Raw genomic sequence first — 23,374 nt, 5'->3', positions numbered from 1 at the left:
GCATTCCATCGAACACCTCGTGTGCATAGGAGGTGAGCTAGAGCACCACAAAGCTCTCCCCTCGCCGGCCACGAAAAACAGAGCAGTGCACTACAAGAAATATGTCAACTTGTGACCACCACTATTGGTCACCGAAAGGTCACAAATTTCCATTTACGACCTTTTTGTGACCAAAAACAGAAGGTCAAAAGCTGGCCGTCGTAAACTGACTATAGCGACCTTTCTTCTGGAATGGTCAAAGACGTTTACGACCAAAATATTCCTACTGTGGCATTTTGGTCACTAGCAACCTCCCCCAGGCCACGTAGGCATCCAGCGTGGCAAGCTGATGTGGCACAAGATTCAGCCCGGTCCAATTCGATTTTCTACATGGGCCGAGCCCAACAATTCGGCCTTTTTAATGTATTTTTTCCTGTGCTTTTATTAGCTACATGGGTCTGGCCCAACAATTCAGCCTTATTGATTTCTTTTGCATGGCCCTTTTAACAGTGGGTTTTCTTTTTGTTCATGTTTTTGGGCCTTTTCTATAATGGGCCTTTACCTTTCCACATAGTTTGTTTCCTTTTTGTTTCTATTTTCTATTTGAGTCGAGGCCTGCTTACAATAGTTCTGAATAGCTTTTCAGCCCAGGTTATTTTGGGCCATGGCATCTTAATAGTACAAGTATATTTGGGCCGTGGCCACTATCAGGTCCAATAAGAACATTTTTTCTGGAGAATTTAATGTTCAAGTAAAATGTACATACAATAACAGATACATTTTCATTTCACTCCTACTACAGCTCACTACAACATAGACTAGTACATCTCACTTCAAATAAACAGTATTGTTCTCAGAAGCAAAATACGCCACCACACGCCATGGTGCGCCATCTTACTCGATCTGGCCTCAAGGAACTAGCAGCGTTGGTTGCTCCTTTGGACCGGAGCTCCTTGCTGTAGAGGATGGCTGAAACTCGGATGCGGAGCTCCCTGCACATGACATATTGTGTCAATGCTTGCAGCAACAGAAAGAACTCACATACCATAGAACTTGCACAGTAATGTATCAACCAACAAAAACAAACAAGAGGGGGAGGAGTTTATACCTGATCTTCTTGAGCCTCTCCTTAAGCAAAAGCATTATCCTTACAATTCTGGAAATGGACCAACACAGTAGTAGTGAAGCTATGCGGGGATCTTTGTAAAGCAGTTTATCGGTTCCTGGAGACAACAACAGTCTTTCCTCTCCTGCCCCAGTAGTGACGCAGACGATGATGGTTCCTGGGAAAGAGAGCAAGGTTTGAAGCACTAAGGAAAAATGCTACTGCAACAGTGAAGTTTTAAGGAATCAGCCATCAGGCATCAGCATACATCTATTGGAAACAGAGCATTGATATACAGACTAGCTGGGTCACATGCAAGGTACACTAGAAAGGTATAAATGAATAAATTGACAATCATCAATACCAGATTGCAAGACATAACAATTATGTACCTAAGCAAGTCGACAATGGCATAGGGCAGGATATAAAATCTGGATACAAGTAGTAGACAAACTAGTTCCAATAGATTGAATGAATGGAACTGCTATATAACCAAGTTAGAGCTAGCAGAAGTTGCAGGTAAATAAACATCCATAGAGCTAGCAGTAGCAAAAGCGAGGCGAGGCTAGCAGTAGCAAACCCTAGATGCATAAAGAACAACTAGGTACGACTCACCCTAGATGCATGCATGCATCAGCATCCATACTTACAGTGCATTTAGTAAAGAACAAATTACTGTATTTCCCAAAGTGTATAATAGCTTTGTGAAAAAGAGCATTGTATCAGCCATACACTTCTCCCTGGATCAATGTATGCATGCAATTCATCGAGGCCGAGCATGATGCTAATTCCTACTCATGTTGCTAGCACATATACATACATACACACCAAGAACGAATTCACAGGCACATAAATGAATATCCCTTGGATAGCATGGTAATGAACTACACACAAGCAATTTGACAGTAGAGGAGTGAGTGCTATTGTACAGTTAGAAAAATGCTACACATAGAGTGGTACATATATACAGGTAAGCAATCATATATAGCGACTGGAATTCAGTAAGAGGTGTAGCACAATAAACAGAGCAAGCAGGCGAGGTTGGTTGGTGAGTCAGACTGGCCCTGCAATCCGACGAACATGACCTTCTCAATGTCAGCCACCAAGTCCCAGGTGGTGTTCTCCTCAAGACAAGCATGGGGAGTGCTCTTCCAGCGCCTCTCTGCAATCAAACAAACGGAAATTAAGCATCACGGTCTCCTCAGAACACCGGTCTCCAGAACACCGGTCTCCAGGTGGTGTTCTCCTCAAAATATGGAACAACATGCACTGCATGAAAACTAGAGTATATGTATTGCCCTCAACAGTGAACAATTATCACCGAGAACAAGATACCATGAGATGAATGATGGCACTCAAATTATAATCTCACATAGATAAAATTCATTGCCATAGTCAATTAGTAACAGTACATCTTCACTTGGGTATATATAGTAAGTCAAGTTCGTTCTTATAAGCAAGTGTTCACAGGTTACCCTTAACATGCCTGCTTAACTTACACTTAGATGTGACTAGATGGCTGCAAGATAACTTTTGCTTCATATAAAGTAACTAGAATTATCAAGACATATCAATAGAGACCATAAATGTTCAGGGTTATGCATGATGGATGTTGAGCACTTCTGTTGCTTATTCAGTTAAAACTGCAGCATCTGTGTACGTGAGACAAAAGTTGAAGGCAGGTCGTCGCCGGACTACCATCACCAGCAGCAGCAGCAGGCAGCCACCGCATCCATGGAGGAGTTGGCGGCGGGGAGCAGGAGGCAGCAGCAGGAGCACCACCTCCGCGGTGTCCATTATGGAATGTGCAATGCATATACTGTAGTTTGTGTGCAAATGAAGAACATGACATTTGGGAGGTTGATGCAGACTTAATTTTAGCTCCCATAATGCTGACACAGGGTAAGGCACACCATGTATGTATACTAAATCATGACAACATATCACGTCAAATGCTAGATGAACTTCAAACCAGAAACAGATACGCACTAGATTATGGGACCATTTCATATGGGGAAATGACGAAGCTATATGGTAGAAAACTAAGTTCAGTTCTTATTGGTTTCTTGCTGCATGAAGAACTCTCGCCATTTCCATTTTCTGAGACCTGTAGCAAGCAATGCATCAGATGCCAATGCTGGTTACTGGACACTGAAATTGTTAAGAGAATGCATTATTGTAACAAACATGACAAGAGCTTACATCCATGGCATCATCATCTCCATCCCTCTTCCTTTTCTCCCTTTGTTCAGGTGACAAGCAGCTTGCCATTTGGCACAGGTCAGGCCCAGGGAGCTGGGGCTTCGTTCACAATGGAGCAAGCAGCTGGAGCTGCTGGGCCTTCGTTCACAATGGAGCACACAGGTGCCTGCACAGGCGTTGGGGCTTCAGTGCTACCCATTTCAGCAGCAGGAACTCGGGTATGATCTGCAAACGGGGGGGCGGGGAAAAGAGAAAATTCACTTCAGTCTCCGTTGATCACAACAATATATCTGTACATTACAACGGTAATAATCAAAAATTATGTTGCTCTTCGATTACAATCCAGTGGATAACAGGACAACCGGATATTGGAACACTGCAGTGTTCTCTGAACTTACTGACGAACAAAAGCTGATTATGTTTCCCGCAAATTTTATTTGACCATTTTGGTGCAGCAATAGGATGTAATAGGAAGATGAGATAATAACCTGATCTCATGTACCAAGGTGCAAGTGTCAAGCCTCCGGATTAAATTCCAGATCTTGATGATAACTACTCCTACAGTATGAGAAATCGGCTATCTGAATTTCTTTTCAGAAACCGCCTGCCTGAAGGCCTAAATCATGGAGCAAATCTTGTTCCGCTACTCGAATGAGCAGAGATAAGCACGAAAAATCCTGCTCCGCTACTCGAAGGCCTAAATCAACCGGGGATTCACGCCCGCCTTTTGCAGAGCCCGCACGGATGCCCAACCACGGGGACTAAACGGAGATGGATGCGGGGATCGAAGCCAGAGAAGATAGGAGAGGTTACTTGCCTGGACGGAAACGAGCAAGTAGCAGCCTCGTCGCAGGCCGCGAGGTCCATCCCGACCACCGCGATGGCCGCCGCCCCTTCTGCCGCGCTGCGCCGCACCTCCTCCACCGTCGCAGCCAGGGCGCCCTCGTCGCCCACCAGGACCAGCCTGTGTGCGCCCGCGCTTAGATTCAGAGCCCAACGACAGGAGGAAGAAGGGGAAAAGTGAGAGGGAGTACCTGCAGCCGTGCCTGGCGAGGCCGACGCCGACCCCCCGCAAGACGGCGTCGGCGCCGCCGTTGCAGGCGAGCAGCACCCGCTTCGCGTAGGCAGTGTCGGCGGCCATCCCCTTTCCCCTTCTTCTTCCCTTCACTGCTCGTGAAGAGTTATAGCAAGACAAGGCTTGGGGTGGTGGCGGCCGCCGTGGGCGGGGCTGGGGGCGGCGGCTGTGGCCGTGGACATGCACGGTGGATCCGGGCAGGGCTGGGGACGGGACCGGGGGATGGGGAGGAGGATGAGGTGTGGCTATGGGGGAACGGAGATATGGCCGTGAGGAGGGAAGGAGGAGAGGGCGAGGGAGGGAGGGCGCCGCCGCCGGCGACGGGAAGCTAGGGTTAGAGAGGGGTGGCGGCATCGATCTGGATCGGATCGAGATCTGAGGGAGGGAGAGGGCGGCGGCTGTGGGTGCGTAGGAGAGAGAGGGGGCGAGAGGACGAGTGGTGCGGGTTGTGAGACGGTGGGGGGGTCAAGTCTGCCGTTAGATCCGGAACGATCGAACGGTTCAGATCGCCTACGGTAGGGTGATCCGGGGGAGTTGTCCTGATTGGTTGGAGAATACGGCTGTAATTTAAAATGTAGTCTCTAAGTGCTAAAAACAAAGGGGTTTATGAAGCAACTACCAATAATATTTTGCAAAATGGAACCACTAAAATTTTCACTCAAGTTATACCACATTTTATGGATGATGGTAACCTTCTAATCGTACCTGCAGATCAATCTTATGGCCATATTCATGGCATAGTTTGTTTAAATGATCTCATATTTTGCACAGGAGTGCATATTGGAATGGCAAACAATGTTATCTAAGGAAGTTTTCATTTTCGTTGGACGAAAAAATCATTTTCCATTTTTTGAGTGCCCAAAAGGAGGTTTTTTTGTGAAGGACCTCCCAAATAATTATTGCAAAATTGGACCAAATCATTTTTCTAAAATACTAGGCCATATTTAATGAACAATTTATCAAATGGTTGGGTGTAAAAAGATTTGATCCACCTCTCGTGAAAAAGACAAATTTCCGCTGATTCAGTTGGAAGCGGGTCAAATTTGAACTGCAGCTGCCTCATGGTTTGCTATTTATTTTTTCCAAAATCATTTCTAGGTACATAAGTATCTATTTAATCAGAGAAACACCAAAAAAATCTAAGATTCAACCACTAGCTAGGAATGGTCATTCCCACCGTTTTGACCGCATTTTGAAACGGGCATAAAAAATTCAAAAAAAATCAAAAAATTGGGAAACCTTCGCATTGTGTCATCATATGTGGCCAAGTTCCTATGAAAAATAACAAACTTGTAATACGGCAATTATTATAAAAAAGTGTTCTCAGAAACGAGCTATCATGTGTGGAGATCAATGGCTTTCAAGCCAAATGATCAATCTTATGGCCACATTCATGGCATAGTTTGTTCAAATAATCTCATATTGTGCACAAGGGTGCATATTTGGAATGGCAAACAATGTTGCCTAAGGAAGTTTTCATTTTCTTTGGACGAAAAAACCATTTTTCATTTTCCGAGTGCCCAAAAGGAGGTTTTTTTGTGAAGGACCTCCCAAATAATTGTTGCAAAATTGTACCAAATCAATTTTCTAAAATACTAGGACATATATAATGCACAATTGACCAAATGGTTGGGTGAAAAAAAATTTGATCCACTTCTGGTGAAAAAGACAAATTGTCGTCGATTCAAGTGGAAACGGGTCAAATTTGAACTGTAGCTGCCTCATAGTTTGCTCTTTTTTTTCCAAAAATCATTTCTAGGTACATAAGTATCTATTTAATCAGAGAAGCACCAAAAAATTCCAAGATTCAACCACTAGCTAGGAACGGTCAAGCCCGCCGTTTTGACCGCATTTTGAAACGGGCATAAAAAATTCAAAAAAATCAAAAAATTGGAAAACCTTCGCATTGTGTCATTGTATGTGACCAAGTTTCCAGGAAAAATAATAAACTTGTAATACGGTAATTATTTTAAAAAAGTGTTCTCAGAAATGAGCTATCATGCGTGAAGATTCATGTATTTCAACCCAAACGATCAATCTTATGGCCACATTTATGGCATAGTTTGTTCAAATGATCTCATATTGTGCACAAGGGTGCATATTGGAATAGCAAACAATGTTGCCTAAGGAAGTTTTCATTTTCGTTGGACGAAAAAACCATTTTCCATTTTTTGAGTGCCCGAAAGGAGGTTTTTTTTAAGGAACTACCAAATAATTGTTGCAAAATTGGACCAAATCATTTTTATAAAATACTAGGCCATATTTAATGCACAATTAAAAAAATGGTGGGGTGTAAAATTTTTTGATCCACCTCTCGTGAAAAAGACAAATTTCTGCCGATTCAGCTGGAAGCGGGTCAAATTTGAACTGCAGCTGCCTCATAGTTTGCTATTTATTTTTTCTAAAAATCATTTCTAGTTACATAAGGACCTATTTAATCATAAATACATGGTTTGGTGGCGATACGTCGAGGTTTGGGCGGTGGCCGAGGGCCCCAACTCTAGAGCGCGTAAACTCGCATGCCCGCCGCATGGTCACCTCGTCACCGTGGCATTGCCATGTGTTCTGGGTGGCCTAGGCATGTCTAGTGGGTTGGGCACTCCGTATGTTGGTGCTAGGAATAAAATTACAACATAAGATTCTCACGAGGAGACCGATCGATGCTCAAACATGAATTAGCAGCCAAGTGTTTGATTAGCGGTACGGGAAATGTACATGGCTAATGGGCGTGAGTTTTGGCTGAGGATGATCAGTTACTAAGAAGACCGTCTTCACAAATTTTCAGCTCAAAAGGAGGAGCCTAGGTGGTACTTGCTTTGCAAACCACCACACTGGACATAAATACGAATGTTGAAGCTCGGCTCAAAATAATGAATGGATTGAGCTGGCATTTGGTGGAGGATGGTTATTTGGGCATAGGAAAGTACTGTAGAAAATGGATACTATTTGGACATGCGGAAAGTACTTCCTTCAAAAACTGTTACTCTGAACAGAATAGGAAAATGAATATTTTTGAATTATTTTGAACTAGGCAAGGAAGGTTTTTACATATTTGATGAAGATATGACCCAAAGAATTTATGAGATTTTTTTGGGAATTTTGGGAATGACAGAAATATAGGTTGCTTCACAACCTAGGGCAAAAACTGCCACATGGACATGACACATAGGCAAAACTGATGAGGTGGCGCCTAGTCATAGCAACCCACCACAATTTACAAGGCTATGACCATCTATATTGGTCGTTAACAACTAGAAATAAGGCAGCGGACTAGCGCTGTTAGCTTTATGACCATTTCATGCCACCTCGGGGGCTTCAACTTCCACGGCGATGGAGCCGAACACTAACCTTGTCCCTCGCGAAACTCGTGATTCCGAGGTGCCGGACTCCTTGCCGAACTCCGGACCTCCCCCGCCCCTACCAATCGAATCTGATTGGGCGCCGGTTATGGAATTCACCGCCACGGACATCTTCCAACACTCGCCCTTTGGCGACATCCTAAATTCGCTAAAGCATCTCTTGCTATCAGGAGAGTCCTGGCCGGACTATGGCCAGGATGGTTGGGATACGGACGACGAAGAAATTCAGACCCCACCCACCACCCACTTTGTAGCCACTGTCGACGATCTAACCGACATGCTAGACTACGACTCCGAAGACATCGACGCTATAGACGACGACGCCGGAGACGAACAAGAACCAGCGCCTACAGGGCATGGGAGGACCACCTCGTCATACGACGTATATATGGTGGATACCCCAAAAGAGAGCGATAACGAGGACCAACGGGCCGCGGCAGAAGATAACCCCGCCGACAAACAACCAAAACGGCGGCGCAGACGCCGCCCTAAGTCCCGCCTCGAAAATAACAGTGCTCCTAAGGACCCCGCAATACAGCAGGGCACACAAGTGGACGACGAACATGCAGATAAGCAACCGTCCGAACAGGACGAGTCAGATAATCAGTCCAGGCGCGGCGAAAACAACAGTCCGGACGACCTCATGCCGGACACGCCGCCGGAGAGTAAAAATCTTCGGAAAAGACTCGTCACCACCGCAATAAGCTTGAAGAAGGAAAAACGGAAGCTCAAAACAGCGGAAGACACACTCAGAATGAGGTGGAGCAAAGTGCTCAAAACCGCGGATAAATACGGCAATGGCCACCAATCAAAGAGCTACCCGAAGCGCAAGTTGCTGCCAGAATTTGACGAGGAGGCCATAGAGCCCCCACAGTCAAAAAATAAAGAGGCTGCCTGGCTGGATAGACGGCCAGATGATAGGCTAAATTCTGAAAGCGGCGCCGCACATAAACCGAATAATGAACCTGGAAAGACAGATGGCCCAGTCAGGTCCATTTACGGGCCAAAGAAGAAGGCCCCAGAAAGCAATGCAACACGTCAAGTGTTCGAAGATAGTGGCACACCCAAATACAGGGGCGCCGCACACCCACTATGTTTCACCAATGAGGTGCTGGACCATGAATTCCTAGCAGGATTTAAACCCATAAACATAGAGGCCTACGATGGAACAACAGACCCTGGAGTCTGGATAGAAGATTATATACTACACATACACATGGCCAGAGGAGATGATCTCCACGCCATAAAATACCTACCCCTCAAGCTCAAAGGGCCAGCCCGTCATTGGCTTAAAAGCCTCCCAGAAAACACTGTTGGAAGTAGGGAAGAGCTCGAGGACGCGTTTAGAGCAAATTTTCAAGGGACTTGTGTCCGCCCTCCGGATGCAGATGATCTAAGTCATATAACTCAACAGCCCGGAGAGTCAGCGCGCAAATTCTGGAACAGGTTCCTCACCAAAAAGAACCAAATAGTCGACTGTCCGGACGCCGAAGCCTTAGCTGCTTTTAAACACAACGTCCGAGACGAATGGCTTGCCAGACACCTCGGCCAAGAGAAACCGAGGACAATGTCCGCGCTAACAAGCCTCATGACCCGCTTCTGTGCGGGAGAGGATAGCTGGCTAGCAAGATGCAGCACCAGCGACCCAAGTACATCCGAGATAAGAGATGGAAACGGAAAATCATGGCGCAGAAAAGAGCAGCGCCGGAACAAAGAGAAAAGCCCAAAGAGCACGGCAGTCAACGCCGGATTCAAAAGCTCGCGTCCAAACAACAAAACACCGCCTCTTAAGGATGACAGTGACGAGCTATCCAACTTAAACAAGATTTTGGGTCGGATATGTCAAATCCACAGTACCCCCGGAAGGCCTGCAAACCACACCCATCGAGATTGTTGGGTTTTCAAACAGTCCGACCGACTAAACGCCGAACACAAGGGGCTCGACGCGTCAAGCGAAGACGATAAACCCAACCAGCAGAGCATCGGAAAGCAAAAGACTTTCCCACAAGAGGTCAAAGCAGTAAACTCACTTCATGTGATAATACGGAAAAATAGTGCGGCACCCTCTAAAAAGAGCCTCGCACGGTCCAATCCAGCAGACCATAGAGATTGGATATCAAAACCAATAACTTTTGATCACCTGGATTATTCGAGAAGCGTTCGAAACGCAGGACGGACTGCCCTGATATTGGATCCTATAATCGACGGACTACAATTTACTCAAGTCCTGATGGACGGAGGCAGCGAATTAAACCTGCTGTATCTAAACACAATCCGCAAGTTGGGGATAGACCCTACTAAAATTCGACACAGCCGCACTTCCTTCAAAGGTGTGACGCCAGGCCCTTACGCCAAGTGCACAGGCTCCCTATTACTAGAAGTTGTGTTGGGATCACTGAACAACTTTTGACGCGAAAAACTAATCTTTCATATCGTCCCATTTAAAAGTGGATATCAAGCACTCTTGGGACGAGAGGCTTTTGTCCGTTTCAACGCCATACCACATTACGCGTCTCTTACACTCAAGATGCCCGGTCAACGTGGCATCATTTCAGTGCGAGGGTCACTTAAAGACCCCGGACACGGACAAACGAGTCCGGCATAAGTAGGCTAGGGGCTCCCTAGCCGCACATCCCTTCACAAGGGGCTGCGCGCACAAACAACAGCGAGTCCATACAGACCCCGCTTTACTTATTTATATTTCTTCTTTCACATATACTTTTTTTGCACGAGTTCTTTTCAAACTAAGTTCCTCTCTTTTTACAGATGAACGATGTGCACACCCGTCCAGGATAACGGCACTACGGAGACACAGGCGCAGACGTGCAGTAGGGACCCGTTGCGAGGATTCTTTTCAGGTTAAGACGCTGCGTAAACCTTTTTTTACTGTCTCTTGTTGTTATTCTCCCTTAGTTTCTTCTTATAACCAAAGCGGAGCCTGACGTTTTGGCATCGGCCGCGTCAGAGGATCATGCCCGTACCTGGACACTAGGGGCTTAGGGCATTGTTCTGCCCATTATTATAAAGTCCGAACACCTTAGGGAGTGTTCGACGTCTCGAGTTAGGCATTATATGCATCAGCTCCGAATCATGTCTTTGGTGAAATGTTGGGTTTGCCCGGCTCCTGTGTTTTGCCGCCTTACGTTCCGTATCATCGGCTAACGCGGCACCAGGATAACTACTGCGATTGTGCCCCAGTTCGGCTGGGCGAGCACCTCAGTAGAGAAAGCCGAAAACTGACTGTCATGATATAGCGAGAGACTGGTCAACCACTCGATCGACTACCGGAATGTTTAGAATTCCCCGCTTTGACGAAGGACCGTTTCCCGGTCAGGCACACACGCGCCCCGAGCTCGGAGAAGCGCCGTGCCCCAAGGGGCTATATCGTAGCCCCACCCTCAAACTCCACTGGCTAAGTGAAAGTGATAAAGCACTATAGTCCGGATTGCCTCGTTTGCTACGCTACCACCTCCTTAACAGGACCGAGACGTTGGAGTAAGTGTGAAAACGCGCTATTTTTGCAAACATCCCCGCACCTTGTGCGTGGGGGCTGAACCCGAAGACTGCAATCTTTCAGGTTATACAAATGTATACGTAAACGGCCGCATAGGAGATATTTTACTACTTGGGACACACAAGTATAAAAAGCAGTTATAGCATAATCATTGTTTTACAAGATAAAACGTTCATTTGAACGTGACATTTTTTGAGCACAGCGACTCTATTACACGAGCGCCACGCATAACTTCCCCAAAATAGTGCTCGGCGGGTAACCGGTTTTCGTCCGAACCCCGGGCGGCAATAGCGGTGGCATCCATCTCTGTCCAATGTGTCTTCACACGGGCAAGAGCCATCCGCGCGCCTTCGATGCAGGCCGACCGCTTCATCTCCTTGATATGCGGCACCGCTCCAAGAAATTGCTGCTGTAAGCCGAAATAGCTCGTCGCCTTGGGCCTCTCTGGCCAGACATGAGCCACGATGTCAGTCATGGCAAGTCCGGACAATCTATTTAGCTCGGCCCATTCGACCAACCGATCGTTCAACGGAAGTGAATGATCCGGACTATGGAATTGAGATCAAAATAGCTCTTCCCTCTTGTGATCCTTCAGGCTCCGGAAGTGCTCAACGGCATCAGCCGCACTTGCCGCTAAGTCCATATACGGATCCTCCGGACCCCCACAGCTGGCCAAGTTGAGCATACTTTTGATCCGTAAACCGGCGACGCAACAGAAAAGGCTTGCCAGCCACAATATCTCCGGCCTGGCGCAGCTCCTCCTTCATAGCCCGCATTGCAGAACGGGCATCCTTAGCCTCGGCGATGGCCTTCCCCAGGTCTTCCCGCTCCGATAAGTGCTCCTTTTCAAGAGCCTCATTATGGTCGGCAGCATCTTTTAATTTCACGGCCAATTCGGCCATCTTTTCCCTGCTTAGGCAGTGGGCAGCCTTTTCGGCTTTCAACTCCTCGGCCGCCCTCGAGGCAGCCGCATCACTCCTTCGGGCTTGCTCCTTAGCTTGAGCAAGTTCGGCCCGAAGGCTCTCCATAGCAGCAGCACCGTCTGTATCACAGCATATATATTATAAGAGGCGGGCTTTGACCCCGTAAATAAAGCGACTGTGGAGAACTCATTTACCTTGCGACTCATCAAGTCGCCGGTTGACAAGTGCGATGTCCGCATCCGCTACGTCAAGTTGCCGCATTAACTCGGCAACTCCACTAGTCCGGCTAGCCCTCGGACTATCCGCCACCTGCATAGGAACGACGACATACATTACTTACGATTTTGATCCTCGGCACGCTGTCGCTTTCGACAACCTACCGAGTCTCAGGGGCTACTATCTATACAGGGCGCACTTTTATGTGCAAAACTGTCAAAAAAAGGTGCGTCATTCTTGCGTACCTCAAATCCCGCCAGCAAACTCCTGGCGGCATTATGCAATCCGCTCTCGGCGGACGAAATCCTTCCAATCACCATACGCATCAAAGCGCGGTGATCTTCTGAGATGGACGCCCTCTCAAGCAGATTCTTCAGCTCTCCCGGCCGAATACTAGTGGGCGCCGAACTCTCCGGCCCCTTCGGACTCGGGGACACCCTCCGTGACGATACTTCAGGCTCGTCTGCCCTGTCCGGCGACGCAGCAGACGGAGGCGTTTCGCTCTCCATCATCTCCGAACGAAGATCCCCCGAAGACGAACTCATCTGAGAAGTCCGCAAATCCGAACTGCAAAGCAAAACTTCGGTTATCCACAGAAGCACAAATGGAGGTATTTTCTTATTAATGAACTCCCCTTTTCCTACTCACGGCTCGCTGGAGGGCTGATCCTTTAGAGACGATTGTACGTCCGGGTTCTCCCCAGATGCCGGACCCCCCGGTGAAGATCTCTTCCCCCGTTTAGGGGCTTTGGCCTCCGGATCTTCGGAGGCGGTCCTCTTCTCCCCCTGGAAGGAGGGGTTTTTGATTCCCCCCTCTTCAGACGCCCCTTTGGGCGAAATAATAGCTCCTCTATTTTCCCCATCACTCCCTTCTACGGGCGCGACCTCCAACATTCTGACCAGCACGGGCTCCAGTGCGGTCTCTGGGAGGGGAGCCGGACACCTTATCAGCTTCGATCGCGCTACCCACTCCTGATGAAGAGTAATGGGTCAGGAGGCGAACTCTAGAAAAGCAGATAAACAGAACGTCCGGACTCTGAGCTATTTACCTGAGTATCCGGGCGATTGCAGCTTAGGCCTGCGTCCTCGGTCAATTCCGGACACGCCACCTGCGGTCCGAAGAACAACTTGTACATCTCCACGGGTGTCGCACCCATGAAGTGTTGGAGAATTCGAGGTCCCTCCGGATTGAACTCCCATAGACGGAGAGGACGGCGCTTGCAGGGCAGAAGACGCCTGATTAGCATAACTTGCATCACCACGACCAGATTGATCTCCCTCGCCTAGAGGTCTCGAATCCGGCCCTGCAAGGAGGGCACGTCTTCGGATGGCCCCCAATTGAGCCCTTGGTTGACCCACGACATCAGTCGGCGTGGAGGTCCCGGGCGGAATGAAGGCGGCGGATTTTGCTTGCTGCCCTTCGGAGCGGTGATATAGAACCACTCCTGCTGCCACAGTCCGAGCTCCTCTTGGAAGGAGCCCTCGGGCCACGGGGCATCGGCCCTTCTGCTTATGGCCGCCCCGCCGCACTCCGCTTGACGCCCCCCGATCATCTTCGGCTCCACATTAAAGGTTTTCAGCCATAGGCCAAAGTGGGGAGTGACGCGGAGGAAGGCTTTGTAGACGATAATGAATGCGGAGATATGGAGGATGGACTCCGGGGCCAAGTCGTGAAAATCCAGCCCGTAGTAGAACATGAGCCCTCTCACGAAGGGGTCCGTCGGGAAGCCTAAACCCCGACGGAGGTGGGATACGAAGACAACGTACTCACCGGGCTCGGGGGCGGGCACGGCCTGCCCTTGGGCAGGCAACCTGTGCGAAATCTCGTAGGACAGGTACTTGGCCTCACGCAGCTCTAACACGTCCTCCTCCGTGACGGAGGAGGGCGTCCACCGACCCTGGAGGTCGGAGCCGGACATGTTTGAGAATCTGAAGCGCTCGAATCTGGGGCTCTGGGTGTTGGAACTGGGAGCAAGGAGGAGATTCGATGCGAGATTGAAGAAAAGAAACGAGCCTTGGTCCTCTTATAAAGGGGAAAAATACCAAGAGTCGTCTCCGTGACCGTTCGGGATTCACCTTCGATAGAGGAGGCGTGGCAACGGGCACGATTGGGTTACCCACGCACGTATTGATGAGAATCCCGGAATAAGGGGAACACGATCTCTGCTTCGACAAGATGTGCCAAGGAAACTGCTTCGCTAAATGTGCGGAGGTGGTATAATAAAAAACGATTCAAGTAAAAGCCTGGTAGCGGTGTGATGTCATGCCGCATAATACGTCAGCAGATTGGACTTGTGTACATTTTATTCTCTCTACAGTGGAATGTGGAATTTATTTTGCAGAGCCGGACACTATCCTGGTGTTCATGATCTTCTCTGGATTATTCAAGGGAGGAACCCGCCTTGCAATGCCGAACATTATGCGCGCCGGACTTATCGTCATTGAAGCCTAGTTCAGGGGCTACTGAGGGAGTCCTAGACTAGGGGGTGTCCAGACAGCCGGACTATCATCGTCCGCCGGACTCCAAGACTACGAAGATACAAGATTGAAGACTCCGTCCCGTGTCCGGATGGGACTTTCCTTGGCGTGGAAGGCAAGCTTGGCGATACGGATATGTAGATCTCCTACCATTGTAACCGACTCTGTGTAACCCTAGCCTCCTCCGGTGTCTATATAAACCGGAGGGCTTTAGTCCGTAGGACACAACATACATTACAACAATCATATCATAGGCTACCTTTAGGGTTTAGCCTCCTTGATCTCGTGGTAGATCCACTCTTGTACTACCCATATCATCAATATTAATCAAGCAAGACGTAGGGTTTTACCTCCATCGAGAGGGCCCGAACCTGGGTAAAACATTGTGTCCCTCGTCTCCTGTTACCATCCGCCTAGACGCACAGTTCGGAACCCCCTACCCGAGATCCACCGGTTTTGACACCGACAGGGACCCACCTATCAGATGATATTTGTGTGTGCCCCCAATCAGGGCAAAACATCGTACTGTAGCAATTCTGTAGCTACTATTGCTGCACTGTAGCCTTAATAGTTGATCTTAATTGGCCCAGGTTTAGCCTAGATCAAAAACACCCAACATTCACCCATTTGATCGTAAGCCTAAACTTATAAGCTAACTTCTTAATAAAATGGCATACGATATAAAAGGATTGCAACGGCCTGTTAGTATTGCATAACCCAGTTACTACAATATACCACGTCATCTCGAAATGGAACTTCTTTAACTTAGGAGCTCCATGAACTTAATTCTTACTTGAAAAAATTATGATCTCATAGCTTTGTTGGAACTTATACAGAGCCAATAAAATACAATGGTCAATTAAGTACCAGTGATCTAACCTACCACAATACATCATTCTATCGAATGAACGAACCCCTTTAGATTTGTGGGGAGATGGTGTTGCGATGGTCCCAAGAGTGCAGTTTCTCTTCATATATTCTTGTGCATATCCTCATGCGCGCGATTTTGAAAAAGAAGAGAATATGTTTTGTTCCAGAATCATAATTTGTCCATCAGTAGTAGCCGGCCATTTATTCTTTATGCCGGCAACATTAGAAGTCAAGCCTCTTTAAATATGATATTTAGCTTTAATGCCTTTAGCATAACACTTATGCATCAAGACATTAATCTTATATAATGCTCAACACTTATGCCTTATACTTAATACTTGTTTGTTGAGCCTTAAAACTTAACTCATCAAGGCCTTGAACATGTTTGATTATGGAATTAATCTTTCACAATGTCATAGGTCTGACAGATATCTTTTCACATGTTACTCGAATAATCTATACTCTTCAATAATGAGTCCCGGGATAAATAATCTTAAGAAAACTCCTCATTCTTTAAATTCATATGGATCAAGGACATGAATCCATATCTCAAAAATTTAGGGATCAAAGCATGTCGCGATTTTAGTTTGCATCTTTAATGACGCCTTAAGGAGATTGGGTACATCCATTCCACAATATGGCTCCCCCGCAAGGGTGAAACTTTTGTGGATAAAACTTTTGTAAATACACACGTTGCCAAATATCTTAGCGGTCCACAACTTGATGGTTACCATTATATTTAAATGCGAGCATGCAATCCTTTGGTGCGATTTATCAAACATCATTCCTTTAGTGCTTACACCAACAAGGCAAAGCTTTTCATAATAATTTTTCAGGGGTCCAGTCCTGGGCTTATCTCTGTCAGTTATACTGGTCTCATAAACTTGAAAGGGCACATAATAACTTAAGCATTAGTGACAACATGAGAAAAACTTATTGCGCTTTGAGGGAGTGAACATACATCTTTAGAATGAACTTTAATACTCCCTTTTATGGACCAAACTTAGTGAATCTTTAAAATGCAAAGAACATCATTAAGATTAATTTAGTAGCCCGAGGAAAAACCTCAGGTCTTATGCAATATCCCTATTTCTTATTGTCAACATAACATTGACTAATCATAAATGCCATATTAAACTTATTTTTTATTGAGCTTTGTACCACTTCTAGATACTCATTGTCTCAAAATCAGTTAATCATTATGACTGATTCCTTATTATGCAAAAGAAAAAACCTTTATGAAATTTCCATCTCTAAAATCTTAAGTTTGATGACCATATATCACCTTTTCATAATTTATTTCCTCAAGATCCCATTAACATTAAATCTTTTTCAGTAATTCTTTTAACAAGACATGTTGTTTGGAACTTAAGAAGAATTTTTTTGAGAATTACATTGGCTATCTGGGAGCTAGGAATAGCTCCTCGTTTGATGTCATTAATGGAGCTCATAATTTCCATAAAGCCCTGAGGATTTAACTACTCTCCCTTTAGTTTTCAACATCATACTCTGTTTCAGAGTATCATAATATTCATTATCCCCCTTTGATGCTTTAGGAGAATCATTATAGAGAGCATAATTAGATCCTTTATCTTGCTTAGAAGAAAAACTTACGCAAGATTTATCACTTAATTTGACAGAAAAATTAGAAGGAACATAATGATTAATTTTATGGCATTAACATTTAAAAGGCGATTTAATTGTTCCTTATCACCATAATCATCATGCACTCGGGTAATAACAATAATACCCTTGAGAGATGGAAATTGATTTGAAGACTTAAGAATTTTTTTTGACCATTAGTGGTACTTAACAAAAACTTAATTTCCTTCTTAGGAATTAATTAAAATAGAAATGATACAAGTGGAATTTAACGGGATTTAAACATACCTGGAAGTTCAATTGCCCCCTTAGAAATGTGGGCGGAGCTATTGCTCAATGTTTTGATGAACTTCCATAACAAATATTCCACTTCTATAGGAGAAATCTGTAAAGTTAATATCATAAATAACATTACAGGAATGGGGAATAAGAAACTTTATATTTTGTGCTTAATGGAAAACATCCATTAGCCTCCATTCCAGCTTTAAAACTTCACCTCAAAATATTATTGTCCATGAGGCTATAATAATATCATACTTATATTATTTAATTCTTTTATGGATACCAATACCTTTGAGCTTAATTCCGGTCCACTTTATAGACTTTATTGTGAATCACATAATAAATTGAACTCAAAGGCTTCATAAATTCATCATATCTTAAATATCAAATCTTGAGTATTCTTATGATCAATATGATCTCATATGATTTTAAGAAGCCATTCAAGCTACTTCATTAATGCCAGAAATATCTTCATTTTGATGGAACTAGGGAATTACGCCCCCAGATCCTTACTAGCATACTCCCCCCAATTCTTTACTGGATTTTGCTCCCTTAGATGTTAACTAGCGGGGTGAACCGCGCATTTGCGCGGCTAGATTATGCACTTGATGTTTCTCAAAATGTGTGTGTATCTTAAACATATTCAAAGATATTTTTTTCATTTGTATCGCCTCCCTTTGCGACTTAGCGATGATGGATTTCTCAATCGCATAATTACTTTGAGATGAGCATACTTAGTCCGCGGTAGTTTGTCTTTGTAAAAACATAATAAGATGGCTCTCTATGCTCTGTTGATTACTTGTATTATGCTCGATCTAAGGGAAATATAAAGTGTTTCAAAGGAGGATTCCTTTGACTTAGATGCGTCTCCTACGTGTGTTAAAGGACCCTAAGTGATATGCAGTATCGAGAATAGGAATATCTCTTGAACATACAATATTTTTTGCACAGCTGGACTCTTCATTTTTTCGCCTTACGTCTCTTTTGGTATTAGATTTTACTTTATTTTTTTTCCGTGGGACCATTTTTTTATTATTACATCATCCACAATTTTTTGATGACCTTGTTATATAGAATAGACAATTGTGCATATTAAACACTTATTTTTCTCTTCTCAATAACACTGTTTTGCGGGATGGAGTACCAAGAATAGGAATATCACTTTAACATACAATATTATTTGCACAGCTACACTCCCTATATTTTTTTGGCCTTACATATCTTTTTGTATTAGATTTTCCTATAAATGCTTTTCCATGGGAACATTTATTTTGTAATTGCATGGTCCATATATTTTTTTCTTTTCATAACCTTGTTATGTAGAATAGACTATTGTGCTTATATCATAATTAAACAATTAATTTTTCTCTTCTCAATAGCCTTTTTTGTGGTAATTGGTTATTTACAGTGTACCTACGAAGTTTGATTTATGAAACGTATTGGGATGGAAGCATCTAACAGACGCAGAGTACGTGCAGTAAGATGATGGTGTTGTTGCCATGCCTGCCATCTCTCCATGATGGCATCTACGACATTTTTCAATACTCTAATATTTTAATTGTCTATATTGTTCTGCTCATGATGGGCTGTCCAGACGTGTACGCATGTGCAGTATGCTCATGTCTATTTTAGTTGAGCCTTTGTATAGAGGTCATATGGGGCAATGGATGTGTGTCCGTTCTCAACTTGCACGCGTATTCTTGCCAGAGACCAATCAGTGGTGACGTGCGTGTTCTTCCCGGAAACCAATCAGCCTCCTTGTGCGTGTCCTTACCAAAAATATATCGGTTTTTTTTTGTCATGCATGTGATGGATTCATGGGCGTAGGATTTGTTCCTTTTTTTCTGCATCGCTGGACTCATAACTCATTGCTTATGCTAAAACGTGGGAGGTCTATACTGTTTCTACTTCCTTCCAGCAAATCGCAGCCGTTCTTTTCCAAAAAAAAAACTTGACACGTGACTGGTACATGGCCGTATTAGATATGGTGCATAGCGGTATTTGACATGGACTATTTCTTTTCATCGATGGACTTTTAACTCAGCACTTTTGCTAAAACTTCAGAGATAAATCACAGCCGTACTTTTGACCTCTTTTCCTATCGTTAAATCTTAGTTGTTCGTTTTTTATCGTTTTAATAATATAATAGATAGATAGATATGAAATCCATTGGATTCTTATCAATACCATAGTAATTAAAAAACTTCTTTAATGGGGATCTCATTAGATTTCTATAATGCATGATCTCATGAAACAATAATATATACATAAACTTAAATCATTGCTTATGAGAAACATTAAATACGCCAAAAAATGATTGCTGCATTGAAAAAATTAGCAATCGGGATAAAATGCATGATCATAAATTTCGATAGTGATCGTACAAAACCTAACTCCTCTAGTAAACATTAATCTTTCGGGAATGACACATGTATCCAATCAACTTTGTCAGAATGAATTCATATGTGTCACAACTTTATTCCAAAATAACTTTGAGTCTCCAATTAAAATTTCTGTTTGATTCCATGTTAATTGGAGATGACTTTAATGATCACTGATACGTCTCCAACGTATCTATAATTTTTGATTGTTCCATATTGTTATATTACCTGTTTTGGATGTTTAATGAGCTTTACTAAGAACTTCTATATTATTTTTGGGACTAACCTATTAACCGGAGGCCCAGCCCAAATTGCTGGTTTTTTTTCCTATTTCAGTGTTTCGTAGAAAAGGAATATCAAACGGAGTCCAAACGGAATGAAACCTTCAGAAGAGTTATTTTTGGAACAAACGCAATCTAGGAGACTTGGAGTGGACGTTAAGAAACAACCGAGGCGGCCATGAGGCAGGGAGGCGCGCCCCAGGGGGGTGGGCGCGCCCCCACCCTCGTGGTCCCCTCATGGCTCCCCTGACCGACTTCCTTATATATATCCACATACCCTGAAAACAACCAAGAGCACCACGAAACCCTATTTCCACTGTCGCAACCTTCTGTACCCATGAGATCCCATCTTGGGGCCTTTTCCGGCGCTCCGACGAAGGGGAAATCGATCATGGAGGGCTTCTACATCAACACCATAGCCTCTCCGATGAAGTGTGAGTAGTTTACCACGGACCTTCGGGTCCATAGTTATTAGCTAGATGACTTCTTCTCTCTCTTTGAATCTCAATACAAAGTTCTCCTCAATCTTCTTGGAGATCTATTTGATTTACTCTTTTTGCGGTGTGTTTGTCGAGATCCGATGAATTGTGGGTTTATGATCAAGTTTATCTATGAGAAATATTTGATCTCCTCTGAGTTCTTTTATGTATGATTGGTTTATTTGCAAGTGTCTTCGAATTATCAGTTTGGTTTGGCCTACTAGATTGATCTTTCTTGCAATGGGAGAAGTGCTTAGCTTTGGGTTCAATCTTGCAGTGTTCTTTCCCAGTGACAACAGGGGCAGCAAGGCACGTATTGTATTGTTGCCATCGAGGATAAAAGATGGGGTTTATATCATATTGCTTGAGTTTATCCCTCTACATCATGTCATCTTGCCTAATGCGTTACTCTGTTCTTATGAACTTAATACTCTAGATGCATGTTGGATAGCGGTCGATGTGTGGAGTAATAGTAGTAGATGCAGAATCGTTTTGATCTACTTGTCGCGGACGTGATGCCTATATACATGATCATGCCTAGATATTCTCATAACTATGCACTTTTCTATCAATTGCTCGACAGTAAGTTGTTCACCCACCATAATACTTATGCTATCTTGAGAGAAGCCACTAGTGAAACCTATGGCCCCCGGGTCTATTTTCCATCATATAAGTTTCCGATCTATTTTATTTTGCAATCTTTACTTTCTAATCTATATCATAAAAATACCAAAAATATTTATCTTATTATTATCTCTATCAGATCTCACTTTTGCAAGTGACCGTGAAGACATTGACAACCCCTTTATCGCGTTGGTTGCAAGGTTCTTATTTGGTTGTGTAGGTACGAGGGATTTGCGTGTAGCCTCCTACTGGATTGATACCTTCACTACTAGGAAAAGCCCTACTAGTGGCGCACCAGTTTTGCCTACTAATGGCGCACTACTAGTGCGCCACTAGTACCACACCACTAGTATTAAATACTAATGGCACACCACTGGTGCGCCATTAGTATCTGATATTTTTTTTCGTTTTTTTCTTAATCTCGGGTCACTATGGCTTAATCTCGGGTCAATACGCTTAATCTCAAGTCAAATCGCACTAAGTGATCAAACTTCCCGGAAGGTCACCCATCCTCACACTACTCCAGCCCGTGCTCAGCCCGAGCATGCTTAACTTCGCAGTTCTATCCAACCCCAGCACCACCTCACTTAACAGGCACTTGTTGATATATCTATCATATCAATCTTATTATACCTTGTTGATGTCTAGGACTTTGTTCATGTTCATGACTATGATGAAATTTTGAAAAATATTTCAAACTTCCGGTCATATTACGTATCATTTTTTGAAAAAAAATCAAAAAAAAAATTTCAAAACCATTTTTTTCTGTTACTAGTGGCGCACCTAGCAAACGGTGCGCCACTAGTAAGTTTGAATTTTTTTGACTTTTTTTGCCTTTAGATCTTGAAAGCTCCGTAACTTTTTCTGAGGATGTAACTTTTTGAGTAGATGATTTTCCATATAAAAAACTTTTTAATCCGAGTTCGTATGCAAAAGTTATTGCCATTTTACAAAATTCCAAAGAGATTTTGCAAATAAAGTCGAAATTCATATTTGAAAATTGTCCCAACAACTAGACCACATATCACATGGGAAACTTATTTTCTTTTATCTTTTTTGACATTTCCATCATTTTCTTTTATTTTTTTAAAAATGAAAAGGCGGTCCACAGGGGGGTGCATTCGGGGGATTTTTGGTCAAAGCTAGTAATGGCGCACCGTGGGAGTGGTGCGCCATTGCTAGCTTTGAAAAAAAAATATAAAAAAATTTGAAAAAAAATTACTAGTGGCGCACCGTGGATGTGGTGCGCCATTAATAGTTTTAACTAGTAATGGCGCACTATCTCCTGGTGCGCCATTACTAGTTTTGAAAAAAATAAAAAAAAATAAAAAAATTGAACAAAAATTACTAGTGGAGCGCCGTAGATCTGGTGCGCCATTACTAGTTTAACTAGTAATGGCGCACTATCCCCTTGTGCGCCATTACTAGTTTTGAAAAAAAAATAAAAAAAATTGTTACTAATGGCGCACCGTGGATGTGGTGCGCCATTAGTATTTGGACACTAATGGCGCACCAACACATGGTGTGCCATTAGTATATAGTAGTGGCGCACCACATGTCTGGTGCGTCATTAGTGTCCATATCATCTATAGCCCTTTTCCTAGTAGTGCTTGCTTGTCAAAAAATGAGGGAAATACTTACGCTACTTTGCTGCATCACCCTTTCCTTTTCAAGGGAAAACCAACACAGTGCTCAAGAGGTAGCAAGAAGGATTTTTGGCGCCGTTGCCGGGGAGGTCTACGCACAAGTCAAGACATACCAAATACCCATCACAAACTCTTATCCCTCGCATTACATTATTTGCCATTTGCCTCTCATTTTCCTCTCCCCCACTTCACCCTTGCCGTTTTATTCGCCCTCTCTTTCCCGTTTGCCTCTATTTAGCTTGCCTCTTGTGTCCTTGCGTGTTGGATCGTTGTCACGATGGCTCAAGATAATACTAAATTGTGTGATCTCTCCAATACCAACAACAATGATTTTCTTAGCACGCCAATTGCTCCTCTTA

At 44.2% G+C, this 23,374-nt stretch overlaps 1 protein-coding gene across 3 annotated transcripts; it reads right to left on the bottom strand.

The window, feature by feature from the left end:
• Positions 1–684: 684 nt before the first annotated feature.
• LOC123156530 (protein enabled homolog) lies at positions 685–4,790 on the bottom strand. Of its 3 annotated transcripts, XM_044574652.1 has the most exons (5): positions 4,321–4,790; positions 4,104–4,250; positions 3,287–3,511; positions 1,088–2,246; positions 685–971 (listed from the first exon to the last, which is right to left on the bottom strand). In XM_044574652.1, exons 1-3 carry the CDS (start codon positions 4,713–4,715, stop codon positions 3,487–3,489), a joined length of 567 nt encoding a protein of 188 aa, XP_044430587.1. In that variant the 5' UTR covers positions 4,716–4,790; the 3' UTR covers positions 685–971; positions 1,088–2,246; positions 3,287–3,486. The 3 variants fall into 3 exon arrangements, 1 of the variants encoding a protein (XP_044430587.1); XR_006478183.1 differs by lacking the exons at positions 4,104–4,250; positions 4,321–4,790 and adding an exon at positions 3,074–3,191; XR_006478182.1 differs by lacking the exons at positions 4,104–4,250; positions 4,321–4,790 and having other exon boundaries at positions 1,088–3,191.
• Positions 4,791–23,374: the final 18,584 nt, after the last annotated feature.

This window comes from Triticum aestivum, chromosome 7B, assembly GCF_018294505.1.
Source record: "Triticum aestivum cultivar Chinese Spring chromosome 7B, IWGSC CS RefSeq v2.1, whole genome shotgun sequence".
Classification (NCBI taxonomy): domain Eukaryota; kingdom Viridiplantae; phylum Streptophyta; class Magnoliopsida; order Poales; family Poaceae; genus Triticum; species Triticum aestivum.
This window is presented reverse-complemented; position numbering and strand designations above follow the sequence as displayed.